Source organism: Pangasianodon hypophthalmus, chromosome 12 (genome assembly GCF_027358585.1).
Source record: "Pangasianodon hypophthalmus isolate fPanHyp1 chromosome 12, fPanHyp1.pri, whole genome shotgun sequence".
Lineage (NCBI taxonomy): Eukaryota > Metazoa > Chordata > Actinopteri > Siluriformes > Pangasiidae > Pangasianodon > Pangasianodon hypophthalmus.
In genome coordinates, this window is record NC_069721.1 from 1,511,758 (window position 1) to 1,538,326 (window position 26,569).

Sequence of the window (26,569 nt, forward strand, 5' to 3'; positions counted from 1 at the left end):
TGGGAATCAACACAAGTTGATGCTTTATGCGGATATCTAAGAATACAGTATATTTGGTCTTCCATTAGGTGCTTGGTGAAGAGATGCTTCTTTGAAGACAGCCAGTGACTCAGCTGTTTGGACAGCCAGGACAGGGCCTTCTTTGTATCTTGTGGGATAGTGCATCAAGTCGAACTGTGCTAGAGCCACGAAGGTAATGTGATAAAATTTGGAGCAAGCAACATGAGTCCATAGAGCTTTTCTGTATGATGAGGAGTACTTGCCATTTCACATGGCATGTTTCATCATAGACTGGTTCAAGGAACTTGACCAAAGGTTTAACTGCTTCACTGACTAGCACAATCCCTGGATTTGCTTTTGCAAAGAGAATTCCGACATTTTGCAGTGAAACCATCTTGTATATTTCATGCGTCCTGTTCTGAATGCCAAAGGTGCAGTACAATGCTACACAGACGTATGTAATGGAGTGTAACTCAGTGTACATCACTCTAATTTATGTTTAACACAGGGTAAGTTTTACCCATGATTCAAGGTTTCAGTTCACTTTTGATTTTATCAAGCTCAGCATTTTTGCAATTAAACACAACCTGACTTCTCCATTAAGAGCCATACAATTGGTTACCAGATATACATGTGATTAACAAATATGCATACTGACTCATGGGTATTTTTATCCTGGTACACCCTCTGACAAGGAACAACAACGTCTTGTTGAAAAGCATTACTGAAAAGCAGGATGGAGATGAGACAGGTCATAGTTAAAAATTTCCATCTGGTTTCATATAACAGGTTTAATTCCTGTGAAGACAATGATGACAAGGATGAGGACAACCTGGCCAATCAGAGCATCAGGAACATCAGCTCAGGTGCAGTACGAACGCAAACAGACACAGGCGTGGGGGAATTCTCAACAAGACAAACCCCACAAAACATAGCACAAATGTATTCAGGTCTTTATACAGATTAACATGAACATATTTTTGCACACATTTTGGAAATGATCGTAAGTTGACAGATTGTTATAAACCGTTATATGTTATCCCACAGCACTGCTGAATTCTCAAATCTGACTGGTTAAAAGGTTGAAAAAAAGTTGATTCATTTTCTGTAACAGGAGCTCTGAAAATAGTGCTGACTGTAACTTAAATCACAGGTTTATATTAATGCACTCATTCTAATATTGTTTCTGTAGTAACAGCTCATTCACAGAGACTTGTACAGTGGTCACTCCACATAATAACAGTAATAATAATAATAATATTACTATTAACAAGCAGATTAAAACAAATGTGTTTTTATTTAACAAAGAAAAATGTCTAATGACTGATATGGTGAATTTTTCTGTAAGGAGATTTTTATTTAATATTTATGGAAGAAGTGCCCAGTGTCAGCACATTTTGAAGTCTCACATGACAAGCTGCATTTTCTGTCTTATTAAGTTCAAGAGAGAGAAAGAAAGAGAGGCTGGTGAAGGAATGACTGTTTATAGCTGCATGTACCGTTCACTAATTGCTGTTGTAAAGAAAACACCCTGGGACAGGCTGTTATTCTAAAATAATCAACTTCATGGATTATGTATATTTCTATGCTGATGATACTCAAATATACCAGTCCGGCCACATGAATAGCTGAATTACTGATTTCACCCTACAGGCTGATAGTAACAACAAAAGCTCAGGTTTAAGGCCTCAAACCACCACACACAGAGGCACACATACACACAACCATGTGAGTGTCACTTCTGTGCCCTCGACCCAAATAAAATCTGCTCTGGGGTGCGCCTCTCTTTCCCCTCCATTAACGGACAGGGGCAAGGGCTGATGCATTGTGTGGAGCAACAAATGGGCTACAGTCAGTAAATGCATACCTATAAAGTGCATCTATACATGAGGTGTACCTGGCCAATGAGTGTAGATGCAAGATAGTTGACCCTAATAAAGTGTCTATGTCTGTGTCTCCTATTCTCATTTAGGATGCAACACTTCAGGGAGCAGGTATTACAGACTTTCTGCAGTGTGTTTGACCCTGCTGTGTGTTCTCCTGATTTCTGCTGTCTCAGTGCTGTGGGTCAAGTTCAACAACCTGACTACAAAAAACACTGATTTACAAACTCATTACAGCAATCTCATTCTTGAGAAAGAGCAGCTCCAAACCAGCTACGGAAACCTGACTTTTGAAAGGAACCAACTTCAGATAATGTACAGTAACCTGAACAGAGACAAAAACCAGTTACAGGCCAGCTACAACAACCTGACTGTCGAGAGAGACCGGTTACAGGCCAGCTACAACAAACTGACTGTCGAGAGAGACCGGGTACAGGCCAGCTACAACAATCTGACTGTCGAGAGAGACTGGTTACAGACCAGCTACAACAACCTGACTGTCGAGAGAGACCGGGTACAGACCAGCTACAACAAACTGACTGTCGAGAGAGACCGGGTACAGGCCAGCTACAACAATCTGACTGTCGAGAGAGACTGGTTACAGACCAGCTACAACAACCTGTCTGTCGAGAGAGACTGGTTACAGACCAGCTACAACAACCTGTCTGTCGAGAGAGACTGGTTACAGACCAGCTACAACAACCTGACTGTTGAGAGAGACCGGGTACAGACCAGCTACAACAAACTGACTGTCGAGAGAGACCGGGTACAGACCAGCTACAACAAACTGTCTGTCGAGAAAGACCAGTTACAGACTAGCTACAACAACCTGTCTGTCGAGAGAGACCAGTTACAGACTAGCTACAACAACCTGACTATTGAGAGAGACAGGTTACAGACCAGCTACAACAACCTGATCATGGTGAGAGACCAGGACCAGGCGAAATGTAAAGAACTGGCTAATGAAATGGCGAAACTGCAGACAAACTACAGCACCATGGCAAACCAGAAAGACCAGTTGCAGAAGGAGAAAGATGAAATTCAGAAAAGGTTGCGAGAGATAGGTAAGCAAATATGTCAAAAACCCTCTCAGTACACCAGTGAAATGACATTTTAATGTGTGTGGTGCTGGTACCAGTGCTGCTCGGGTTTTACACCAATGTGTACCAACAATGTCCTGAAAAAGAAAGAAACCACAGGTGTACTAACAACCAGACATGGAACAGGTCGGCAAGGAAAACAGTAGCAGTTGATGACAGAAACATTGTGAGAACTGTGAAGAAAAACCCAAAAACAACAGACATCACCAACAACCTCCACAGGGCAGTGGTGAAGGTATCACAATCCACCATTTGAAGAAGACTTCAGAAGTAAGAACCAGAAGGCCAGATTGGAATTCACAAAGAAATACAGAGATGAACCACAAAAGTTCTGGAACCAAGACTGACCTCTATGAAAGTGATGGAAAGTCCAAAGTGTGGTGAAAGAAAGGATCTGCTCGTGATCCAAAACATACAAGCTCATGGGTCAAGTACGGTGGAGGTAGTGTCATGGCTTGGGCTTGCATGGCTGCTTCTGGAATGAACTCACTAATCTTTGTTGATGGAACTCATGATGTAGCAGCAGAATGATAAAGTCTACAGAAACATTCTGTCTGCCAGTTTACAGTGAAATGCATCCAACCTAATTAAAAGGAAATTCATCATGCAGCAAGACGATGATCCAAAACACACTGCCATCACAACAAAGGACTTCATCGGGGTAAAAAGTGGAAGGTTTTAGACTGGCCAAGTCAATCATCAGACCTTAACCCAACTGAGCAGCATTTCACCTCCTGAAGAGGAGACTGAGGGAAAAAAAACCCAAAACTAACTAACTGAATAAAACTGCGGTACAAGCCTGGAAAAGCATCACAAAAGAACTAACATTTTGGTGATGTTAGTGGGTTGCCAGCTTGATGCTTGATGCAAATATAGGATATCCAAATATCAAGTGTTACTTACCTTAATACTACCTGTTCCGATACTTTTGCTCACCTTGGGTGGACTGCCACCAAAGGTGCCATGTTCTAAGTGGTTTAACACATCTAGATGTAAATATCAGGAAATGAAAGCTGAATTTCTGATCTATCATCTCTATATTCATCTTTTGATCCCAAACTCAAATGTCTTAAGCGTATAGCAAAAACGAAGAATTGGCCTTGCTGTTCCAGTACTTTACTGACTGTATTAACTGCGGTAGTGGCTGGGACTGGCCAAACATTTTTGTAGGATTGGTCAGGGTGAGAATTCCTTCAGGAGTGGGTCTATTTAAAAACATTATTAAATCTATATCCTTTCTGTCTTATCAGCTGCACAGGCCAAACTAGGCTGGGTCTATTTCAGCTCCAGTCTTTACTTCATCTCTACTGAGAAGAAAAGCTGGAATGAGGCCAGAGCGGACTGCAGAAAGAAGGGAGCAGACCTCGTGATCATCAAGACCAAAGAGGAAGAGGTAAGAGAGCGTGAAAGTCGAGAGACAAAGTATGCTTGAACGGTTTCATATTGCCCTTTTATCTTCACAGGAGGTCCTTGTTAAGCAGCTGGGCAGCGATAAGGCTTGGATTGGTTTAAATGACAGACCCGTAGAGGGGACCTGGAAATGGGTGGATGGTACAGCACTGACCACTGCGTAAGACATTTAAATGAATTGTCTATTTATCCTGGATTATCTGACCAGGTCCTAAAGTTCATGTCAACCAATGTAATCATCATTCAGCTTTGCGCATGACACTACAGCTATAGACAAACTACAGTTTTGTACAAAAAAAAAAAAATACTCATACATTTCATGTCTGAAACAATGGGCTTCATTTATGAAACTCAATATGGAGAGAAAAAAAAAATTTGTAAATCGTTTGCAGGAGCATTAACACAAGAAATGCTGCATTTATGAAATTCCAGTTCAGAAAAACATTTGTATCCTATGTTTCACTCAAATCACATAACTGTTGATGAATTAAAAATAAGGATCACTGTGCATAGTTTTATTTTAAGCTGAAAATATCTATCCTAGCATGTCTTATTCATTTTGGCTAATTTTCATGAAGTGTGTCAATAATTCCGATCAGACTCTGATTCTGTGTCTCTGGATTTCAGGTACTGGGCTCCGGGGGAACCCAATAATTCAGGAAATGAGGACTGTGCTGAGCTTTGGGGTCTTCTGGATAAACAGGGTTGGAACGACCGTCCGTGCAACGACGGAGTGAGATGGATCTGTAAGAAACCTTTTCGGACTTCTCAGTGGTAAGTTGAGAAATTAAATAATAAAATGCGCAGTGATGATGTAATAATGCAACTCTGACTCAGTCTCTCTATGTTGTATTATTCTCAGATTAAACTCAGCCTTCTGTCAGCAGCGACCTCCACCGACTGTGTCACAAAAACACGCTTGAGTACCCCATCCACTTATAATATTACTCTAACTAGCTATCTAGTGTAAGTAGGTAATATTTAGGTACTGCAGTAATGTCTCTCTCTATAACTTTGGCTTTTGTCACAGCTTATTTTATTAAATTTATGCAGTGGTAGTACTACTAAGCTAGCACCAGCCACTTTATTAGGAACACCTGTACACCTGCTCATTAATGCAATTATCCAATCATCCAATCACGTGTCAGCAGGGCAATGCATAGAATCTTGCAGATACAGGTCAAAAGCGTCAGTTAATGTTCACAACAAACATCAGTGAACTCAGTGATCAAACTGGACAGTTGAAGATTGGAAAAACTTGCCAAGTCTTTTTTCAATCTTGTCCAGTTTGGGGGAGTCTGTTCCCACTGTAGCCTCAGATTCCTGTTCTTGGAGGAAAGGAATGGAACCTGTCTTCTGCTGTAATAGCCTCAAGGTTCAACATGTTGTGCTTTCTGAGATGCTTTTCCTTTCACCATGTTTGTAAAGAGTGATTATTTGAGTTATCGTAGCCTTCGTCTCTGATCAACAAAACACTGGATGGCTTTTGTTTTTCGCACCATTCTGTGTAAACTTTAGGGACTGTGTGCGAAAATCCCAGCAGTTTCTGAAATAGTCAAATCAGTCTGGTGATGCCAGCTGAAGCTCTTGACTTGTATCTGCATGATTTTATGCCACATGATTGGATCATTGCATGAATGAGCAGGTGTTCCTAATAAAGTGGACGGTGAATGTATGTTCCTCTGTTGAAAACCATGAATGATCTGATGTAATGCTAAGCCAGCTGTCGAGAGTCAAAACCTTTTTTATAAAGCTGTTAGCTACCTAGCTATTTGTGTTTAGCTAAATTACTGTAATGACAGTTGTCTACGGATGCACTGTATATTTTTTCAAAACTGTGTAGAAAAAAACAAAACGCTGACACATTTTCTTGAGCACCCAATTTAACTGTAGCAGTGAGACATTTCACATATAGTTGTCTGTGTTTTATTTAAATAAAGTTTTATTTCACTGCTTTAAAAATCAATGACATTAGCTTGAACTGTTTAGCTTTTCTTGAAGACTCTACCCAAGTTAAATTAAGTTAACAAGGTTTCTCTGTAAATGTTAGCTAGCTACATTAGTGTACTTGATTAGGATATTTATGTGCCCAACACTCAGTCCACTATGTCACTGAATATTTTGTAAATGAAATCGGATTTTTTGGATTTCAGTGAATGCTAGAACACATTTCTAGTTGATTAGCCTGTTAGCTTTGAGTACCATTAGCTTTGAGTACCATACGGCATTGCCAGTAAACAGGTAACAATGTATTATATATTCGAATGCTAAGACTTTGCTCTTTATTTATATTTTTAAATGAAAACTGTGTTGCATAATATAAATCTTAAAATAAATATTTCCCTCCATTCATCCATCCTTTTTCTTTCCTTATTTTTTTGTTAATTCGTTAACAAATTTGTTCTTCTAAAAGGTGCAATCAATAGCCATTTTTTTTATTTTTTACTTGTACAGATAACCTGCAAAAATATAGAACATGATTTAAAAAAAAAAAGATCTCTTCACAAGTGTATTATCTGGCTGAGAAATCCCATTTGGAAAACTGCATTAAGGGCCACAGAGCATTTCTGTGTTTAAATGAGGCTCTTTTTCTAGCCGCTTCAAGCCGCTGTCATATCAGTCTGTCCGTAAACAGAAAAAAGCTGATATCGTTGAACGCCCAGCGCAGCCAGATATTTTACACTGAGGGGAAAAAACTTGTTATGTAATGACAAGAAATGCAGTAAAACATTAATAACCACTGGCAGCGTGTTTTTAAAGATGGAGTAATATATTACTAGTGAAGGAGATGAAGCTGGATGCAGAATTAGCGATGTTGGTCCTGGACCAACAGGTCTGTAAACAAGTCTGTAGACGAGGGCGTAATAACGTTACAGGCCGTGCAGTCGGGAACTGCTTGCCGGCAGTGGCGATCATGAAATCTCGGATTTTTGTTGTAGGCCTGTTTAATCTTTTTTTTTCCAGGCATAATCTTCTACCTTTTTTCTCTTTCAGTTGAAAATAGTCAAAAAAAAAACGACTTTCAGTTTTCAAAAGAAAGTGAAAAAATATTTCGGCGGCCTCGCTAATAAACATATTTAACATTTCATTTCTTATATTTAATGTTAAATATATATTTGTACATGTCTAACGTTAGCTAAGTCAAATATACACTGAAACTTTATTCCATATTAATGAACTCAAAGCATTCGTCATTTACCATGACAGAAATCGAGAGTCGCCTGCGAGTCCAGTCGAGAGAATGCAAGATAGCGAAGGGGGCGGAGCTTCCAAGTGGTGTTGGTTAATATCGGAGAGTTCAGAACATCTGCGCAAATCATTCCAGATTCATATATCAACTGGCTCATCTGCCTATTTATTGGGGAGAAAAGACGGATCTTTTGGTCTGTGTTTCAGTTATAATTTGTACTGGCATACCCGGATGTTAAATTCTATGCAAAATGCATAAAGTTTGTCAGTTCTGGAATTTAATATAATATAATATAATCGGAGTAAATGTCACTGGATATCATGGCACTGTAATGAAGATCATTATGTCGCACAAGCCGATGATATCAAATACTGATCCAAATCCGACATCCTCTTAGTAAACGAGTCTTATTTGTGCTGTTATGAGATATATGAAGTGACCAATCGGATACAATTCAGGATCAATGCAGGGTTTCAGGCCAGTGTCAGCGCTGATAGTGATGCTCAGTGACACTCAGTAATAGATTGGTACAACCCTGTGTTCTGCACGCAGTTCGGCATTTCACAGAGCATGCATCGTCACACAATGGTTCCAAGAACATGACCGCAAGTTTCATTTCTTCAGTGCCATGCAGAGTCCCTGTGTCTGCATCAGGCTTCTCTGGAACCTGACGAAAATGGCTAAAAAAATGGCTCCCAAGTGGTGCGACAAAAAAAAAGTGAAAATCATTGAGGCAAAATGGCATTTTGCTACAGAATCACTTCCACATGCACACTTTAGCCACTTTGCGTTTGTGCACAAACCCACACTGGAACTTCTCCATTCAGGGGAATACATGTGATATTCCCACATACAGAAACAGACTTAATGAGTGAGGTTTAAAACTGATGTAAATAAGTTTCATACATCCTTCCAGAACTGACAGGAATAACACAGTAACTGAAGAGATCAGGATGGAGATGAGATTTGACGAGGATACAAATTGGCCTCAGTTCTCAGAGCGACGGGAACAACAACTCAGGTGCAGTACACACTTTTTCTGTAACTACAAACCAAGGATGCTCTCAAAATACCTTTTGAGCAAAGTGCAGAAAAGTGGGCTCTCTCGGCAAATAAAAAGAAACAAGTCCCATAAAATATAAGACAAATTTGTTCAGTTCTTACAGAATCCCTGAACCGGAAGGTGTGAAATCTTTTTGAAGTCTTTATTTTGATCAAGTCTCATTTTTATAACTTAATATCTTGTTATTCTGACTTACTACCTTATTTCAACTTAACAACTCACTATTTATATTATATTGACTTAGCACCTCGATATTTTGACTTAACGTTGACTTAAAATTTTTAAGTAACGTTATTTCAACGCATTTTTATCTACTAACTTGTTACATAACGCATAGTTTCAAAATATAATCTCATTATTTTGACTTGACGTAAATTTGAAGATATGATCTCCTTATTTTGACATAACTTATTTTGACTCGTTATTTCAAAATATGATCTTGTAATTTTGACTTCGTAACTCGCATTTTTCACCTAACTCATTATTATTTCGACATCATAACTCTTCTTTTTAAGATATTAATTCACACCTAATTCACAGCTTGTCTGTAAATTAGTTCCTAATTCCAGGTGCTGTTACGGTGATAAATTATATTTTTTTTATTGGTGTAGATGTGAGACAAAATAACTTCCACGTCTGCTTTTTTTTTCCTTTCAACATTTTGTGCTTGTTTCATGCACGAGTACAAAATAAATCAGCACTATCCAAACTTTCATAAATCTGGTGGAAAATTTTCATTTGGTTTGGCATTTGAAAACATTTACATATAAAAAAAAAAATTTGATAAATGAGGCCCCATGTGTCAGTCCCCATCTCTCCTCCTCAGTGGAAAGGGACATCCACAGGACCATCTGTTCATCACGACTAAACAGATATATTCGTGGTCCATTCTCGGGCACAGCAGAGACACTTACAAGATCTCATGTCAGTGCCATTGCTGTGCTAGGAATGATCCACCAATCTAGTAACAGGTGGTACTATGGTGGTCCCTTTTAACGGATGGATGGGGAACAGACAGACAGACACATTGTGCCTAGCACCAGATGAGACAGTTATTAATTGTGTGCCTATACGCAAGAGCCAATGAACGTAGGTACAAGACAGCTGACTTTAATCAACAGACGACTCAGTCTATGTCTCCGTGTCCATTCCCCAGGAGGCGGCACTACAAAGAGCCCTGTTACAGAGTGGCTGCAGTGGGTTTTGGCCTGCTGTGCATCCTCCTGCTGGCTGCAGTCACAGTCCTCGCTACAAATAACACCCAGTTACAGATCAGTTACAACATCCCGAATGACAATTTTCAGACCAACTACAGCAACCTAGTAAAACTGATTGACCAATTACAGAAGGAGAATGCTGCACTTCAGAAGAAGCTGGCGGATCTAGGTGAGCAAATATGTCAAATCAGCTACAGATGGTACATGAACATGCAGTATATTTCACTGTTGCAGTCTAGTTTCTTTTGGAAGAGGATCAGGAAAGAGTAACTCAAAACTGCCAAGCCATTTCTTTAATAAACTTTTATCAAATTCATTACCACCCAGTGCTGGACCACTCATGCTACATGGCCACAAGGGATTCTAATTACCAAGTCTGGCCACATTAGATACTTCCATTGCTTGTAGATGGAAGCACTCACGCCAGCACAAGCAGTGTTTGTCAGGAGCTCTATGGCTTACTTTCTATGGTCAAGCAGCTACACATGGGCCTGAGCTCAGAAGCATCTTTGGATTGGTGTAAAGCATGGCCATTGGATTCTGGAGCGGTGGAATTGCATTCTTTGAAGTCATTTGGCAGAGTTGCCCATTGCCAACTTTATGGTTTGGTAGAGGATGAAAAATGGACAGACTACAATGATAACAGGTTGAGGAAGGTCCTTCCTGTTTGAATAGAACAATGCCCCTAACATATAGAAATGGTTTGCAAACCAAAGTTTGGTGTAAAAGAACATGCCAGAGAGCCCTGACCTCAACCCAATCAAACATCTTCGGGTTGGATTGCTTACTGTGATCCTGGCTCACATTATTGTCCAACATCAGTGCGCAACACTATTGGGGCTAAATGAGAGCAAATAATATCAAAGAAGTTACAATATATAGTGGAAAGCCTTTACGGCAGCAGCAGCATCAAAGGGAGAAGCACACAATGTTCAACAAGCACCTATAAATGTGACAATCAGGTATCTACATACTTTTGGCCACGTAGTGACGTTTGTACACATTTTATTAGCTACCATATACTTGCGCTTTGTGGGTAATACAATTATTGCAAGTATGTGTCAGCTCTCCTCTTCGACGTCCATCAATGGAAAGGGACCACCACTGATCACCAATGGTCCTGATCAGATATAAGGGCCTTTCGCACCGCTTTAGTTCCAGAACTAAATTTACAGTACTAAAGTACTGGGCGGTTTTGCGCGAACTATTTCCCAGTACCGTTTAAAGGGTTGCATTCGCACCGACAGCGGGCACTAGGAAGTGACGTAAGCCGGTCGACAGTGACGTCATTTGTGCGCGGCGTTCAACAACGGAAACAAAGAAGAACAACGTAAACAACCGGAGGATGGAGGACGCTGTGATCGAGGCTGTGTTTTTGTTGTGTCTCGCGTCCATCTATTGCTGTTCTCCATACTTGCGGAATAAGTCGACACTACAGTATGTTTACGTGGCGTTTTAAATCATGGCGGGTGAGGGAGTTTTCGTACTTACGTCACGGATAGTACCAGTTGTGCTGGTTAGACCCTGCTCCGGAGTAGGAGCTCATTTGGTTCTCGAAAAAGGCAGTCGGTACTAAAATCACACCCAGTTCCGGAGGTGCGAAAACGCCAAAAAGTGGGTAGTTCCACAATTAGTTCAGGTACTATGAAAAGGTTCCCGCGGTGCGAAAGGCCCTATAATGTGGCTGGTGACATGGCAGTACGTGTGGTGCTGGTACGCGTGTATCAGGTGGAGCACTGTTGTTGGGGTTTTTGAACACTGTGTCAATTTACTGTACCTTATTAGGCTGCAGTCAGGTACAAACTAAAACTCTAAACATCTTTTTACACATATAGTGACACTGCTGTGCTTAAAAAAAGCTCACACCATGCAAGTGTCGCTTTGAGCTTGTTATCAAAAAGGCTTCTGTGATGCCACGAAATGTTATAGTAAATCCGTCCTTATATATGTCCTCCCATGTGATCAGCTAAACATGCCCAACTAGGATGGGTCTACTTCAGCTCCAGTCTTTACTTTATCTCGACGGAGAAGAAGAGCTGGACTGACAGCAGACAGGACTGCAGTAGGAAAGGAGCAGACCTCGTGATCATCAGCAGCAGAGAGGAACAGGTGAGACAGCATGAAAGAGAAAGAGTGAGAATGAACTGTTTTTTTTTTTAGCTGTATCTTTTCTTATTGCGCTTTTATCTTCACAGGAGTTCATCATTAAGCAGCTGGACGGAGATAAGGCTTGGATTGGTTTAAGTGACAGAAGCACAGAGAGGGTTTGGAAATGGGTGGACGGTACAGCGCTGACCACTGCGTAAGACTTTCAGAGTAATCCATTTCAGGAGCAGACATATCAAACTTCGGATCAAATAAAACAATGTTACGGCCCTAGAAAACAGCTAAGTTTCTTTCTGCTACGCCTCCAGTTCTCTTTGCGGAACAGACAACCTTTGTTACTCGCATCTTCCAAAAAATCCTTCCACACAAAATAGTGCAGCTATTCGATCTGCAAGATAGAAAGCTCTTGTGTTTATTTTCGAGAGGAAGCAGGATTTGTGGATCAGTTGCGCTTCATCTGGGATCTCTAGGGACGTGCTCATGTACTCACCTGAACGTGCTACATTCACAAAACAACAGATCGCAAGTGATAAGAGTTGTGTAGCGTGTGCAGCTCAGCGATTCTCAGATTTTGAAAGTCGTGTAGTGTCGACTTGGGATAAGACAACGAAGCAGGCAATGGATCTGTATGTGGCCTTTGCTTCAGGTTGATTCTGCACAGCATAAGGAATTTAATAAAATGATGTAATGCTCATGTGAGTCACACAGCGCTGACAATTTGTATTTCGTTCAAACCTACACAGAGCTACTGGTGTGACTGACATGGGAACTGAACACTGATCAGATTCTGATCTTAAATCTCTGGATTTCAGGTACTGGGCTAAGGGAGAACCAAATGATGCAGGTAATGAAGAGGACTGTGCTGAGATTTGGAGTTCTGCAGACAGAAAGGGCTGGAATGACGTGACCTGCTCTAGAAAAGAGAGATGGATCTGTGAGAAACTGGATTTTCAGTGGTAAGTTGAGAAGTTACATGATAAAATGCTCAGTGATGTGTGGAATAATGTAACTCAGTCTCTGTGTGTTGTGTGTTTTCAGACTGTCAGCAGTCCAAAGTGTACCGAGACTCAAAATCTGCTCTTCAGCTCAGACACGAACGTCAACAACTTCAACGAGAGAAGCTTGTGAAATCCTGTATAAAGCATGAATTTAAAAAAAAAAAACGTTTCGATCTTTTCCTTTCATCCCTCCATCGTGTTCAGTGTTTCTTTGTAATATAGTGATAGTGATCTGTCAATAAAGTATTGAGTCACTGTATAATTTCTCACAGTGCACCGCTCACCTGTCCCCAGCAGGAGGCGGCGTGTAGCGGTGTCCATCCGTCCGTGTCTGTCTCGTCCACATTCGCTCTGCGCTCCAGCAGCACCTCTCCCACTGACAAGTAGCCATTAGCTGCCGCTACGTGCAGCTACACACACACACACACACACACACACACACACATTTTACATGTGTATCATTCTCTCTTCTGCCTGTCTTGCTCTGTTTCTGTCATTCTTTCTCTCTCTCTCTCCATCTCTCTCTGTTGTCTCAGCATCACTGTTTTTCTCTCTGCAATCTTTCCTCTTTCTTTTTTCCATCTCTCCATCTTGCACTCTCTCTCTCTCTCTCTCTCTATGTCTTTACCCATCTCAATGCCCATCTTCTTCTCTCTGCCCAACCCTTGATCTTTTTTTCACCCCATTTCACTTTCTATTTCTATCTGTTCGTCTTGCTCTCTGTCTCCTTATCTGCCTTTCCCACTTCCTCTCCCTCCCTCTCTCTCTCTCTCTCTCTCTCTCTCAGCATGTGTCTGTCTCTCACCAGGGTGGCCCCGTGTTGGTCCTTGGCGTTCAGGCTGTCTCCTCGGTCTATCAGTGCTTGGACGTCGGTCAGCATGTCTCTCTCCTTGGCAGCACGACACTCGTCTATCTGCTCCTGAGTGATGCCTGTGTACGCGAGGAAACGGTTTAAACGCACCGTAATCACGGCGTAACCCGTCTGTCCATCACAACATGGCACGGTTCACTCGGTCACATGACCGCTGTCATGTTCAGGAGACAGCCAATGAGATGGTAGCTAGTAAGATTCTAAGAGTTATGGCCAGAAAAGTGTACAATACACGTCATACGGTCTGTGGGCGGAGTCTGCTAGCGACAGAACAAAGAACAGTAGACTTGAGTTTTTATAATATTTGGCGACAGTGATGACGTGACGCTGAGAACGAGACTCACCCTGCTCGGCCATCACTACCTCGATGAGCTCGAGTGTGGCTTCGTCCTCACACAGGTCGTACGGCATGTTCCCGTCTGCATTTACTGCCAGCAGATCCGCTCCACTACACACACACACACACACACAAACACAAAATCACTAGTAACACAACTCAAAAACACACAGTTTAATGTGTTTACGCAAGACGTGACACTCCAGCAGTCACGTTACAGTCTGTGCTATAGTTAGAGTAATTACGGTAGGCGCGCTACTCCAATGCTTACGGTAGTTTGTCCGTTTGTTAGTGTGTTTGTGGACATTGGGACAGACACTCACGCCTGGACGAGGATCTGGACAAGGCCGGTGTGTCCGCAGGTGGCAGCGGCGTGTAGCGGAGTCCAGAGCTCACTGTCGCACGCGTTCACGTTTGCACCCGACTCCAGCAGACAGCGCACCACATCCACAAAGTCATCGATGCAGCACTGGGCACGGAGAGAGAGAGGGAGAGAGGGAGAGAGAGAGAGAGAGAGAGAGAGAGATGAGACACAGCTGCTTAAACACACCTTCATTATCAAACACTAAGCTTCTGTTTGACTTATCCTTTACATCCTTCAGTCTATTGTTAACAACCGAAACTGGCTTAAACACATACTGTGTCAAAATAAGCAATGCATCATGGGTATTCCGCAATCACTGGGCAAGATCATTTGAACCCATTGTGGAGCCTTGTGGGACTTCAGTAAACTTTTGAACTGGACTAAATCTTCCGAAATAGGAGATAATTAAAGGTCAATTTTAAAAAGGTTTGAAAGGTTCTGGAACTCTCCTGAGCAGGAACTACACAGTTCCTGGAGAAGTTCCTGGTCTAACACGAGCATTAACTAACATTTCATTATTATTATTATTATTTTTTTAATTATCCAAAAGCAGGTTTGGAAAATAGATCATTCTGTGAAGCTTGTATTTTAGCAGTCAGTACCCAAGCGCCACCCCAGTAAGTTCCTGGTCTGCAGAGAGGTACAGACTCAGCAGCAGGAAGCAGGAAGCTATCAGGAATTAAACAGGGGTGAAAAAAAATTGGCGCTGGTTCCTGGAGGTGCAGCTAAACTTCCTGAGTTTCTAGTAAAGTTCCTGTGGTGGAGACGAGCCTAAGAACACAACAGCGTAGAAAAGCAGTGATTATACAATGTGTGTGTGTGTGTGTGTGTGTACCTGGTGTAAAGCTGTGAGTCCGTCTTCGTTAAACAGGTCTGGGCTAACACCACTCTTCAGCAGCTCCCTCACTGCAACACACACACACACACACACACACTCTTTGCCTCCATGTACTGCGTTCATCTCTCACACTCCAGAACGCTAAAGTAGGCGTGTCGTTCTCTAAAACAAGCCCAGCGTGCGTAAATAAAGCTAATTTACTGTAACGGAATTTACGGATTTACCTTCGTTGAGGTCGTTCCTGGCGGCGGCCTCCAGCAGCGTGATGTTGCTGGGGAACCTCACCTTCTTTCCTCCGTCTTTCCTGCCCTTCTTCTCGGCGTCGCTCTTCTTCTGCGCGACGTTGTTCTTCCCCATGCGCGCGTTCTCCTTCTCCATCTGCGCCCAGCCCTTGAGCTGCTGCGCCCGTCTCTTCTGCGCGTGCTTCAGTCGGTCCGTCGTGGAGAGGCGGCCCACGCTCGTCATCTCGGCCAGCAGCTCGCCGTGCTCCGCCATTTCCGGCGACAAGAACCGAGGCTCGGTTTGGTTTAGGCTCGTATCCTGATTATGAGATTCGTGAAGCAGTAATCATTCCTTGTGTTGTCTTTTTTGTTTTTTTTTTTAACGTAATCGGTGTGGATTGTCCAAGGCCTGAAGTTCTCAGGGCCAGTTCACCTTGTGGTTCCAGTACAGCTTTTTTGTTTCCTGATTGTGGAGATGTTTCTCAAACCTTCAGACCTTCTCACTTCCACTACAGCTCTAGTTTCAGCTTAAGGATGGTGCTTGTCCATTTCAGACGAACGATAATAACCTCGGAAGTAAACAAAGACGTCGCGAGATGAATATTCCACAAGTGTGCAATGAAAAAAATGAAAGATGAAATTTGACAGGAAATGAATAATAATAATAATAATAATAAAAAAAACTAGGCTAGGTCTTGATACACAACGTTCCAGACTCTGGAGGTTCCAAAAAAACTGAACCAAGACCCTTAAATAACGGAGGAAATGTCTTGAAGTAGGGAAGCAACGTGGAGAAGGTTCCTGATTGTCAAGTCAGACTTCTTCTGACTTCTTTTAAAACTGTTTCGGATTAAATCCGGACATTAAAATAGAACGAAATTACAAGAAGTTGTGCGTTTGGGTGAAAACAAACGTGAAGTCCACTACGTAGGGTGCATTACGTCATACTCTATGTAGTGAGCATATATACACGACTAAAATAAACGTATTTCAAAGATCATTTGTGATTGTTGAACAAAAAGGCCTTGTGGTTTCGCTATAAGTTTAGCTTTCCTGATTGTGCCGACGTTTTAAATCAAAAATATTCCTTAGTTTAGCTTCTTCTCTTTGTTTTTTTTTTTTGGCGATTTAGGATAAATCCACCGAGGATAGTGCAAGCTCAAGCTGAAACGAATCAAACCTCCATGAAGTGAAGTTAAATGTGATGACGAATAGAAACCGAACCCTGACGTTCATCAGAAACGGCATTCAGCCTCGTCAGCTTCTGTTCCACTTATATAAGAAAAAAAAAAAAAAGACAAAAGAAAATCTTGAGGTACAGAAGAAGGTGCTCTGAGGGAAGACGCGTGCATTAAAGTGAAGATCTAAGTGAACATCTGACCTTCTCCTACATCTTCTGGTGTGAAAATTACACTTAAAAAAAAAAATATCCCGTTTTCACTCCTTTGCCTTTATTTTCTTGGTTTAACGGTGATAATGGTCCAAGTACAGCAGGACAGACACGTGTGCGTTACTGAAAAAAATGAAAAATACGAAAGGATGGAAGCAGTGAAAGTGGTCGTCTGGCTGCTCTTCCTCGTTGGTTTTCTGGATTTGTGCCCAATAAGCAGCGATTGATCGACATCAGCTACTGTTTTCGGAGTGAATCGGAGCAGATCAGCTGCCTTCAAGCCTGATTTAAAAGAGACGAACACTGATGTTCTGCCACTTTTTTTCCTGCATCAGAACGTCTAAACGAAAACTGCGTAGAGAAAGAGGACGGGATTCTCAGAGCAGGCGTCCGTTCCTCATCGCAGAGAGAAGATCAATTCGGAGCGATTCCTCAGGATTTGGATCCATAACTACAGTCCAGTGAGTTTCACTTAAATTCCAGGGAGCGAGCGTGAAAATGAAGCACAGCCATCCCGAGGAGTCAGTTTTTGGATTTGGGACACAACCGAACCAGGGACCTGAGGAGACAGGGAAAGAGAAAACATACAAACAGACACATTAATAAGGAATAAAGCACATGGTGTCATACTTTTTATCCGTTTATAGTTACATTTAACGTGCGTGAAAAAGCCCGTTCCTGTTCTCGCTTACGTTATAGCAGCTATAAACAGTCGCTCCTGCACCAGCCTCTCTTTTTTCTCTCTCCAAGTTAAAAAAAAAAAAAAAAAAAACGCGGATTGTTACGTTACCTAGAAACCGCGAAACGCGTAAACTCCTCTGTCCTGAAGATGTCGGAAAACTTAAACGTACAGCTTTACCTCTGACACTGGAGACTCCTTCTATAAATGTTACATAAATAAAATTTCCCCTCGCAAAATATCAACGATTTTTTAAAATCCGCTCAAGTCCCTGTGAATGCGTGGTTACTATAGAAACGATAACGTATTAGAACGAGCGCAGTAATATAAACCTGCGCTACTGGCAGAGCCGCTGTTCTAGAAAATCAATCAACACCTTCTGACCAATCAGAATCCAGAATTCAACAGCGCTGTGATTTCTTTTAATTTTTACAGGGTTTTTTTTTCCAAATTTTACTTCCTTTTCTTTATGTATTTAGTTTTTCAATTTATTTTTGTTAACATTAAATAAAAGTGTCATTAAACTAATATATATAATATATAATATATATATACACACACGCCGTATATAGCTGAAGTATCGTGACATGATATTTTTGTCAAATCGTCCAATCGGCTCCTCGACGCGGTGAGGAACTATTTATAGTGACACGACAGCACCAGATTCACGTATGACGCATAAATAACGTATGACATTATCTGATCTAATCTAATCTAATATGTAGCATAGTCCTCGTCTTGTTTACAGTAAACAGCTCCTATTTTCTAGATCTGCATACATTATTGATAAATGTCAGTGAAGCAGTAAACACGCAGGAACGTACGGCGGGAGCGCGGTGCAGGAAAGAGGAGAGAGACGGAGAGGGGGGAAAAAAAAAAAAAATGCAACTTTATGTAAATCGTTTCAGACACACCCACACACACCAACACACACACACACACACACACACACACACCTACTCCAAAGGTTGCATCATCCTCGCTGAATTAATGAGGAGACTAAGAGAAGATGGTGGACGTGCACTAACAAACTTCATAAAAAATAAAAAAAATAATAACTTTTTAAATCACATGAAATGCCACGTGGACTACTGACACAGCAAAGCCGTGGGTGCCAATACTTTTAATCCGAGTGCAGCTTTTGTCGGGGGGTGTTTTCGATGATGTGCGAGCGAGCGTCAGACAGCATTTTAGCAGGCATGTAGGCATGCTCTACTCAGAGTGTACACAATAACGTTAAATAAGCGTTATCATGTTCTACCCTGTGTAGTGAGCACGTGTAGTGAACAGACGGCTATTTGGGCGCAACTTAAAGATGGAGGTTTGTTTCTTTTTCTTAAGTGGATCATACGTACGAAGTCGAGCTGAATATCAGCGACTATAAAAATGTGACGGAAAGAATGAACGTGAAATCTCGTGTAAAAATTGCGATGTTTCCAGGTAAATTCGTCAAAAAAATAATAATAATAATAAATAAATCAGGACAAATTCGTTCCTGTTGTTTTGATCAACAGTCAATCAACAGGCTACGCTGTTTCTAGCTCCGCCCACACGAAATGAACGAGTGAGATTTATCTACCTGAAAATCCGGCCTACCTTGACCCAGGTGTCGTATAAACAATTATCAGAACACACCTGAGGCGTGTATACACACGTTTACGTGATTTACATTTGGAAAGTGTTTAAAAAAAATAAGTAAATGTTAATTTATTTGATTTTTTTTTTTGAAAATGCCACAAAGCAATTTACAGCCATTATAGTTAGACATCATTACCATAATAAATAAATATTTATATTGTGTTAATGAGGTTAATAAGACAGTTGGGAACATGACAGGTGTGTGTGTGTGTGTGTGTGTGTGTGTGTGTGTGTGTGTGTGTAATAAAATAATAATAATATAATGTTTAGAGTTGACACACCCTCCATCCCATCAACTTACTCACACAGTGGACCTTTTCACAAAAATGGTCACACACCCAAACACACACACACACACACACACACACACACACACACACGCACGCATTCAGTGAGCAGTAGCTTAAAAAAACACCCACACACACGACGCAGAATCACAGAACAGCTCAAGAGCGTATGAATTTTAGATTTCTCGGCTGCTCTGGGGAAGTTCATGAATATTTAATGAGCATTTTGAGATTTCATCCAATCAGACGCACCTTTGCGTTATGACGTCAACGTCAAGAAGTCGTTCCGTCAATATTAGTTAAGACAAAGGCGTTAGGCGATGTAGCTACAGACGCTGCTTTAACGTTAGCTCGTGTTCTAGTGACCTTCGTGACCTGCAGCGTTACGGTTATTTCGGTCACTCCGTTATTAAATCAGCGCATCACTAGTTTTATTAGTCGGAGGTTTTAACCGTAGTGATTGCGTCATGATTAAACGCTACTCTGTGATTGGACGGAGCCACGCAAGCTCATGAATTATTCATCCAACTCGTTGAATGTTTTCCTATAGCGTGTTTTATTCCGTACACGTAACAACGTTAATGTAAGTTTTTAGGAGAAAGTGTGTGTGTGTGTGTGTGTGTGTGTGTGAGAAACGGAGTGTTTAGAGAGAACACACCCTCCAACACACACTTCCTCACACAGTGGAGCTTTTCAGGACTTGAATAAAACAGAAAACCTCTCTCTCTCTCTCTCTCTCTCACACACACACACACACACACACAGCAAGTGTGTTATTACAAGGCAAAGAAAAGCTAACACAGTGGGCGTGGCTACATAATAAATACGATAATGACGTGAAATCACAAAAACGGTTCATGATACACAATGTTTAGGTTTGCTATTAAAACAGCAGCGTTACAACACTTTTTTTTTTTTTTTTAGTAATATTTTAGGTTACGGCGCAAAAGTTTGCACCCCCACTGTTTTTTTTTTTTTTTTTTAAATTAAAACGCCATGAAGTTGTTGTTTCCTGTAACGAGAATCCAAAAACAAGGCCGTGACTCTTCACGTCTCCAGAGCCGGTCAGAAGGAGGCCGAGAGTTTAAACAGAGACGTCCGGAGGAATTTGGGAGGAATTTGGGAGGAATTCGAGGATCCGAAAGCTAGATAACGCGGAGGTTGGGGGCTGTTATGAAGTCAAAGGGTGGATGTACAACACACAATGTGGGATAATGAAGAAACCTGACACGCTGAAATTACACTCATGTCGCTCTAATGACGAAAACTTCTGAATACGTCTGTAATGGTGAGCGATAATAATCAAAATATCATGATATCTATCGCAATATAGAAAACCAGCAGTGCTGCACTAGAACTGTAAAAACTGTTGAACTGAGTTTGATGATACTTGTGGTTAATGCCTACAAAAACTGATTTATAGGAGAAAAAAATAAAAAGAAATCAATTTTAAATATTTAAGTAAGCAAATGATCTCAAATGAACTGCTTCCATTCACTCTGCAGTTATTGAAAACAGATATATAACGATATCCGGGCTGATATTTAAGGTTAGTGCGGTGGTAAACAGCGCACCGCTAGTGATCTTGGTCCACTATCTAGTGCCTAAATCTCTGTAGGATTATTATCTAGCAGCGATCAGAGCAGACGGAGACGTTCAGAGCAGGAAGCAATGCAGCGGATGCCACATGATCAAAGCGAAGATATTCAGATAAAGAGTCTTTCATCAGTAAACACTCGGGTTGAAGCTTGTGTGAAGTAAAAATTGCGAATATTTTAAATAAACAGAGAATCAGACGGGATTACGGCGTGGGATCCCGCTGCGCTTCAATCGGAACGTAGTTCCCTAGGTAGGCAGCATGTTTAGGGAGCATGAGCACAGCTGCTTCTCACAGCTGCCTTCCTTATTTGGGCCAAACAGGGTTTTTCCAGAGTTCTTACATTTCTCATTTTAAATTTTATAGCACAAAGAATTTTGTTTAAAATGAAAAAACGAAAAACAGTAGTGAGGAATAAACTGGAACGATATTTGAGATCGCACCCAAACAAAGTCGACGGATCGTTGCGGAGTTTGTATCTTTACCCAGTAGCAAAGACATTTTAGTGTTGTACTTCAGACTCGGAGAGTGTGAGACATACGCAGAGTATGATTTTTTTATTTTTTTTTTTAAAGTAAAAAGTGGTTCTGTTTCTTTGAGTAATAAAAATCCTCAGTAGTGAGAGTTTGACACTTTGACGCTTTCACAACGCCCTCCAATAAATCAGCTTGATATTAAACATGCTGCGCTGTTAGAAATGTCAATAATGACAAGGTTAAAGTATGACACACACACACACACACACACACACGTCTGCTAGTGAGGAAGAACGCACACATAGGGTTAAAGGTTAATGTCACTGTACTTTCACTGCTTTTACAATCTCCTGATAATGTCCACACACACACACACACACACACGTTGTAGACGTACTCAGTCACGGCGATAAGGTTGTGATTGTGTAAGCAAAAAGTGCTTTCCTGAGCTTTTCGTGACGATAAAAGTATTTCACATGATGCACTTTGCAACCGTAAGAACACGGCTACAACACCCGGCGGTATCTCGCTGTCCCGGAGATATCCGGTGGTATCTGGTGATATCACGCTATCTGCTGATATCAGTCATGAGACAGAATTACGTTGTCTAGACTTTCACAATACAGCCTTGTTTCATTCGAACCTGGATAAAATAATACTGAAGCGGGCCGTAGTGCAGTGCTGCTCGACGTTTTCACACTGTCCAGAATTCCCAGCGGATCTACAGCATAGTCATACGAAGGTAGTTAACGTAAACCTCCGTATACATTTGCACTCGGGTTTCTACCGCAGGTGGCAACACCTATAGTCCAGTGGGTTAAAATCGTTAAAATCTGCGTGCTGCACTTGATGTAAGTCACACTCACGTCTAAAAACTTATCAGAAGCACGTCGTGTGTTGTGCTGGCAGCGGCGTAACCAGAAACGAGGAATTCCAGTGGTGTCGCACTATGTGATATCGCACTGTCCGAAGGTATCCGGAGGTATCTCACTATACTCCAGTAACGCACTATCCTGTGATATCTCACTATCCAGTGGTATCCGCTGGTATCTCACTATCCGCTGGTATCCACTGGTATCTCACTATCCGCTGGTATCCGCTGGTATCTCACTATCTGGTGGTATCCACTGGTATCTCACTATCTGGTGGTACCCGCTGGTATCTCACTAACTGGTGGTATCCGCTGGTATCTCACTATACTCCAGTATCGCACAATCCAGTGGTATCTGGTGGTATCACACGATCCAGTGCTATCGTGTTATCTGGTGGCATCAAGCTTTCTGGTGGTATTGCACTATCTAGTGGTATCCGGGGGTATCGCACCTTCCAGAGGGATCTAGCGGTGTCACATTTTCCAGTGGTATCTGGTGGTTGTTGTATCTTTGCTGTTGAAACTGTGTTGTTACGATTGCAAAGTGCATCATGTGAAACACTTTTGACAAAAAGGGGATGATGTAAAAGGTATCTGAAGTATGTGGTGGTACTGCACTGTCCGCTGGTATGTCACTATGTAGTGGTATCGCACCATCAGAAGAGAAAGAGGGTTTCCTTTTTGATTCTCTTAACGTTTCTTCATGTCAACTCGGGGAGATTTTCCTCACCACTGTCACTTCTGGCTTGTTCGTTAGGATCTAAATCTACATCTGGATTTCTGTAAAAATGTTCTGTGACAATGTTCACTGTTAAAAGCACTTAATAAATAAAAAATGAAATTTAACCACAGAATCCAGCACACTTTCTGTTTACATTGGCTAACCAGCTTAGCTAACTATCTACATTACCGCAGAGGTGTGTGGCAGCTGCTGTGACCTTTGTTATGACATCATCAGCTGTCAGTTGGAATTTAAATTCTTTTACATTGTGTGTGTGGAGTAATAAACACTCAGCTTAAAATGGGGGAAAGAAGAAGAAGAAAGAGAAGGAGACATGATGAATAACAAAACTGAGATGATTCTCACTCAGTAACGAGATATTAAATAAATACGGTAGCGTTAGACAGGTTTAACCGGTTGCTCTGATGATTCTCACACTCTCTCACACACACACACACACACACCACACACACACACACACACCGCACTGATATCTACACCCTCATCATGATGACTGCCTCATCGTTTATCACACTTTACAGTTCACATCATCATTAACAAACTCTACTTATGTATGTAGATGCGCTTCTGGGAACACCAGATAACCTCCAGGTGAGGGGAGTATCACCTGGATACCTTCTTGCGCACACACCTTCAGCAAAGTCATGAAGTGACCGTATGATGTAGCACTTGATGTAAATACCTGTCATACAGCCACTGGTTCCCTGCAACCTTCTTGTCATGTTCCTGTCAGATCTGGTGTTCTTAGATACAGTCACATATTTAAGTAGCATTCTATTTCACCCTTCCTAAGTACCGGTCAGAATCACCGGGATAACTTATACCACGATGTCATGAGGAACCGATCCCACCTCTATATTTCTGCTCTCAAAGTCTTCTTCAAACGGTGGATTGTGATATCTTCACCCCTGCCCTGTGGAGGCTGTTGGTGATGTCACTGACTGTTGTTTTTGGGTTTTTCTTCACAGCTCTCACAATGTTTCTGTCATCAACTATTGTTGTTTTCCTTGGCTGACCTGTTCTATGTCTGATTGTTAGTACACCAGTGGTTTCTTTCTTTTTCAGGACAATCCAAATTGTTGTATTGGCTATGCCCAATGCTTGTGCAGTGGCTCTGATTGATTTTTCCTCTCTTCTCAGCTTCAAAATGGCTTGTTTTCTCCCACAGACAGCTCTCTGGTCTTTATGCTGGTTTTCCTTTTTTTTTTTTTTAAACAACAAATACATTCTACACAGGAGAAACCCAGGGCTCAAACCAAGAGCAGATATTCAGAGCTATTAATTGTTTAAACAATGAATCTAACAGGGCACACCTGGGTAACAAGAAACACCTGTCAGTCACATGTTGCTGCTGTTGTTTCAGCTCCAAAAGAACCGAAACAGCGAATCATTGGTCCGCATGTTTGATTTGGCACAGGTTTTATGCCAGATGCCCTTCCTGACGCAGCCCGACCATTTTATCCGGGCTTGGAACCTGGACTGAGCGTACATCGTACAGCGTAAGGGATCCTTAGCCGCTAGACCACCAGGGTCCACCTGTCAGTCACATATTCCAATATTTTTGATCATTTGAAAAATGGCTGGGTTCAAACAAAAGGTGCCATATTCTTAGTTGTTTAACATGTCTAGATATAAACATCAGGAAATGAAAGCTGAAATTCTGATGTATCATCTCATATTCATCTTTTGATCTCAAACCTAAATGTCTGCAATGTAGAGCAAAAACAATAGAATTGGCCTTGCTGTTCCAATACTTTTGGAGGGGGAAATTGTATACTCATTCATTTAGCACAACAGATCTATTCAGGGAGGATGTCAAGGTGTTCCAACCACTAGTGAGAACAGCAGTGGAAACTAGGGCCTCACAGGCAACTTTGGGGCCACAAGTAGGACTCTGTGGCCTGATTGTATACTTCTGTGCAACGTGGGCAGAATCAGCAGTAGAGACAATAATAAACAGTGAGGCCAGTATTGGGTCCTCACCAGCAAACTTCACAGCCACATCAGGGAGAGCCACAGTCGACAACAAGTTGATTTGACATCAACAAAAGGGTCCAGGGTGAAGATGCATTGGGGATGATAAGATGGTGAAGATGCTACACTCCAGGGAGTATGCTCTGCCATAAACAGTGTGTCTGCTGCGCCATTGTGCCATCCTGGCAAATGAGTTGAGTCTAACCGTGGGTGGGCCCACTTCAGGAGCACTCATGCAAGCCATCTGACCTCGTGCCACCCTGGTAATGTTGTACAGACCAGCACGTGGTTGTCTCAGAACCAGTAAGGTGAGTTTGTAGGCTTGATATACCACCCAATTCCAGGTGGTGGTGGAGGTGTTCTATGACTTCACACTCCTTCAGCACCTCTATAGTACCACACTGTCCCCCAGCTAGTAAGGGAGGCATCCTTGGTGACAATCTCTCCAAATTGAACCTTCTTCCAGACAGATCCCTTTCATGAGAAGCTGTTGCAGCTGCAGTTAGTGATGCTAACAACCATAGCAGGAGCCAGTACCACACAAAGAACCTGCACGATAATGTCTGGCCCACTAAAGGATGACGGGGTTGGTAGTGTGAGACTGTGGACATGAGGCAAGAAGAAGAAAGGGAAGTGACAGCTGTATGAGAACAGTATGTATATCGAATACTACGTCTTGTGGTCACTGTGTGACTTCAGTCAGAGAGATATTTTGTCCACCATGTTCTAGCTAGTGTCCAAAAAAATGGTCCATAAAGAAGCTGAGCCTATGGTTCATTATCACGTATCAGAATTAGATCCAGCCCTGTGCTACTCCTCGGGGTGTTAGCATTCTTCCCCTATCACTAACATTCCAGTGTGTTTTCTTCTCTTTTCCTCTCCGGAATCATATCTCTTTCCTCCTCTTTCTTTCTGCTGCTGCCTTCAGTCACATTCGCTAGCGCATTCGCTAGCAGTTAGACTGCAATGGGCTCAGTCCCAAATTCACATCATGTCTATTTATTGTTCTTGGTAAATCATTTTCTACCCAAAACCTTAGAGTTCATACAGCGATGATAAATTTGAAGTGAACAACCTTTTATTATTGCTAGCACTTCAAATGATGTGTCAGTGTCATTTGGGTAAATGAAAGCATAACGAGGTGACCTAGATAGGCTGCCTTTCTGGGTCACATCCAACTTTAGAAGCAGTGAGTAAAAATACAGTTTAGCGCAAATCTTTTTGCTTCTTCCAGTAAACGTATCGCGATGTATCACTCACGCGATCAGCTCACACCAAAATCACGTCTCAAATAACGCCGCACTCATTTTATGTTCC

At 41.8% G+C, this 26,569-nt stretch overlaps 3 protein-coding genes across 6 annotated transcripts in view; 2 read left to right on the forward strand and 1 right to left on the reverse strand.

Moving 5' to 3' along the window:
- Nucleotides 1-26,569, reverse strand: part of ppp1r16a (protein phosphatase 1, regulatory subunit 16A) — a 49,079-nt gene that overhangs the window by 17,181 nt on the left and 5,329 nt on the right. The window contains exons 2-7 of the mRNA XM_026928116.3: nucleotides 15,602-17,547; nucleotides 15,375-15,445; nucleotides 14,499-14,644; nucleotides 14,183-14,286; nucleotides 13,773-13,897; nucleotides 13,252-13,377 (exon numbers count right to left, since the gene is read on the reverse strand). Coding sequence (XP_026783917.1) covers nucleotides 13,252-13,377; nucleotides 13,773-13,897; nucleotides 14,183-14,286; nucleotides 14,499-14,644; nucleotides 15,375-15,445; nucleotides 15,602-15,872 — 843 coding nt within the window. The 5' untranslated portion in view covers nucleotides 15,873-17,547. The remainder of the gene's footprint in view (nucleotides 1-13,251; nucleotides 13,378-13,772; nucleotides 13,898-14,182; nucleotides 14,287-14,498; nucleotides 14,645-15,374; nucleotides 15,446-15,601; nucleotides 17,548-26,569) is intronic.
- On the forward strand, nucleotides 690-6,745 carry LOC113535035 (C-type lectin domain family 4 member M). Of its 2 annotated transcripts, XM_026928117.3 has the most exons (6): nucleotides 690-866; nucleotides 1,973-2,947; nucleotides 4,234-4,376; nucleotides 4,447-4,553; nucleotides 5,021-5,167; nucleotides 5,256-6,745. In XM_026928117.3, coding segments are annotated over exons 1-6 (1,503 nt in total). In that variant the 5' UTR covers nucleotides 690-736; the 3' UTR covers nucleotides 5,257-6,745. The 2 variants fall into 2 exon arrangements, with proteins under 2 accessions (XP_026783918.3, XP_053094544.1); XM_053238569.1 differs by having other exon boundaries at nucleotides 5,021-6,745.
- On the forward strand, nucleotides 6,889-13,218 carry LOC113535036 (CD209 antigen-like protein C). Of its 3 annotated transcripts, none has more exons than XM_026928118.3 (5): nucleotides 6,889-10,032; nucleotides 11,830-11,972; nucleotides 12,059-12,165; nucleotides 12,782-12,925; nucleotides 13,008-13,218. In XM_026928118.3, coding segments are annotated over exons 1-5 (738 nt in total). In that variant the 5' UTR covers nucleotides 6,889-9,689; the 3' UTR covers nucleotides 13,009-13,218. The 3 variants fall into 3 exon arrangements, with proteins under 3 accessions (XP_026783919.3, XP_053094561.1, XP_053094560.1); XM_053238586.1 differs by having other exon boundaries at nucleotides 6,889-8,604; nucleotides 9,803-10,032; nucleotides 12,782-13,217; XM_053238585.1 differs by having other exon boundaries at nucleotides 12,782-13,212.

Bases quoted from the DNA above. Each gene is read 5' to 3' on its own strand.
- LOC113535035 (XM_053238569.1), top strand. From the start codon at position 737: ATGGAGATGAGACAGGTCATAGTTAAAAATTTCCATCTGGTTTCATAT. The intron at 2,948-4,233 runs GTAAGCAAATAT...CTGTCTTATCAG, and splicing joins GAAAAGGTTGCGAGAGATAG to CTGCACAGGCCAAACTAGGC. The intron at 4,554-5,020 runs GTAAGACATTTA...TCTGGATTTCAG, and splicing joins GGTACAGCACTGACCACTGC to GTACTGGGCTCCGGGGGAAC.
- LOC113535036 (XM_053238585.1), top strand. From the start codon at position 9,690: ATGAGACAGTTATTAATTGTGTGCCTATACGCAAGAGCCAATGAACGT. The intron at 11,973-12,058 runs GTGAGACAGCAT...TTATCTTCACAG, and splicing joins TCAGCAGCAGAGAGGAACAG to GAGTTCATCATTAAGCAGCT. The intron at 12,166-12,781 runs GTAAGACTTTCA...TCTGGATTTCAG, and splicing joins GGTACAGCGCTGACCACTGC to GTACTGGGCTAAGGGAGAAC.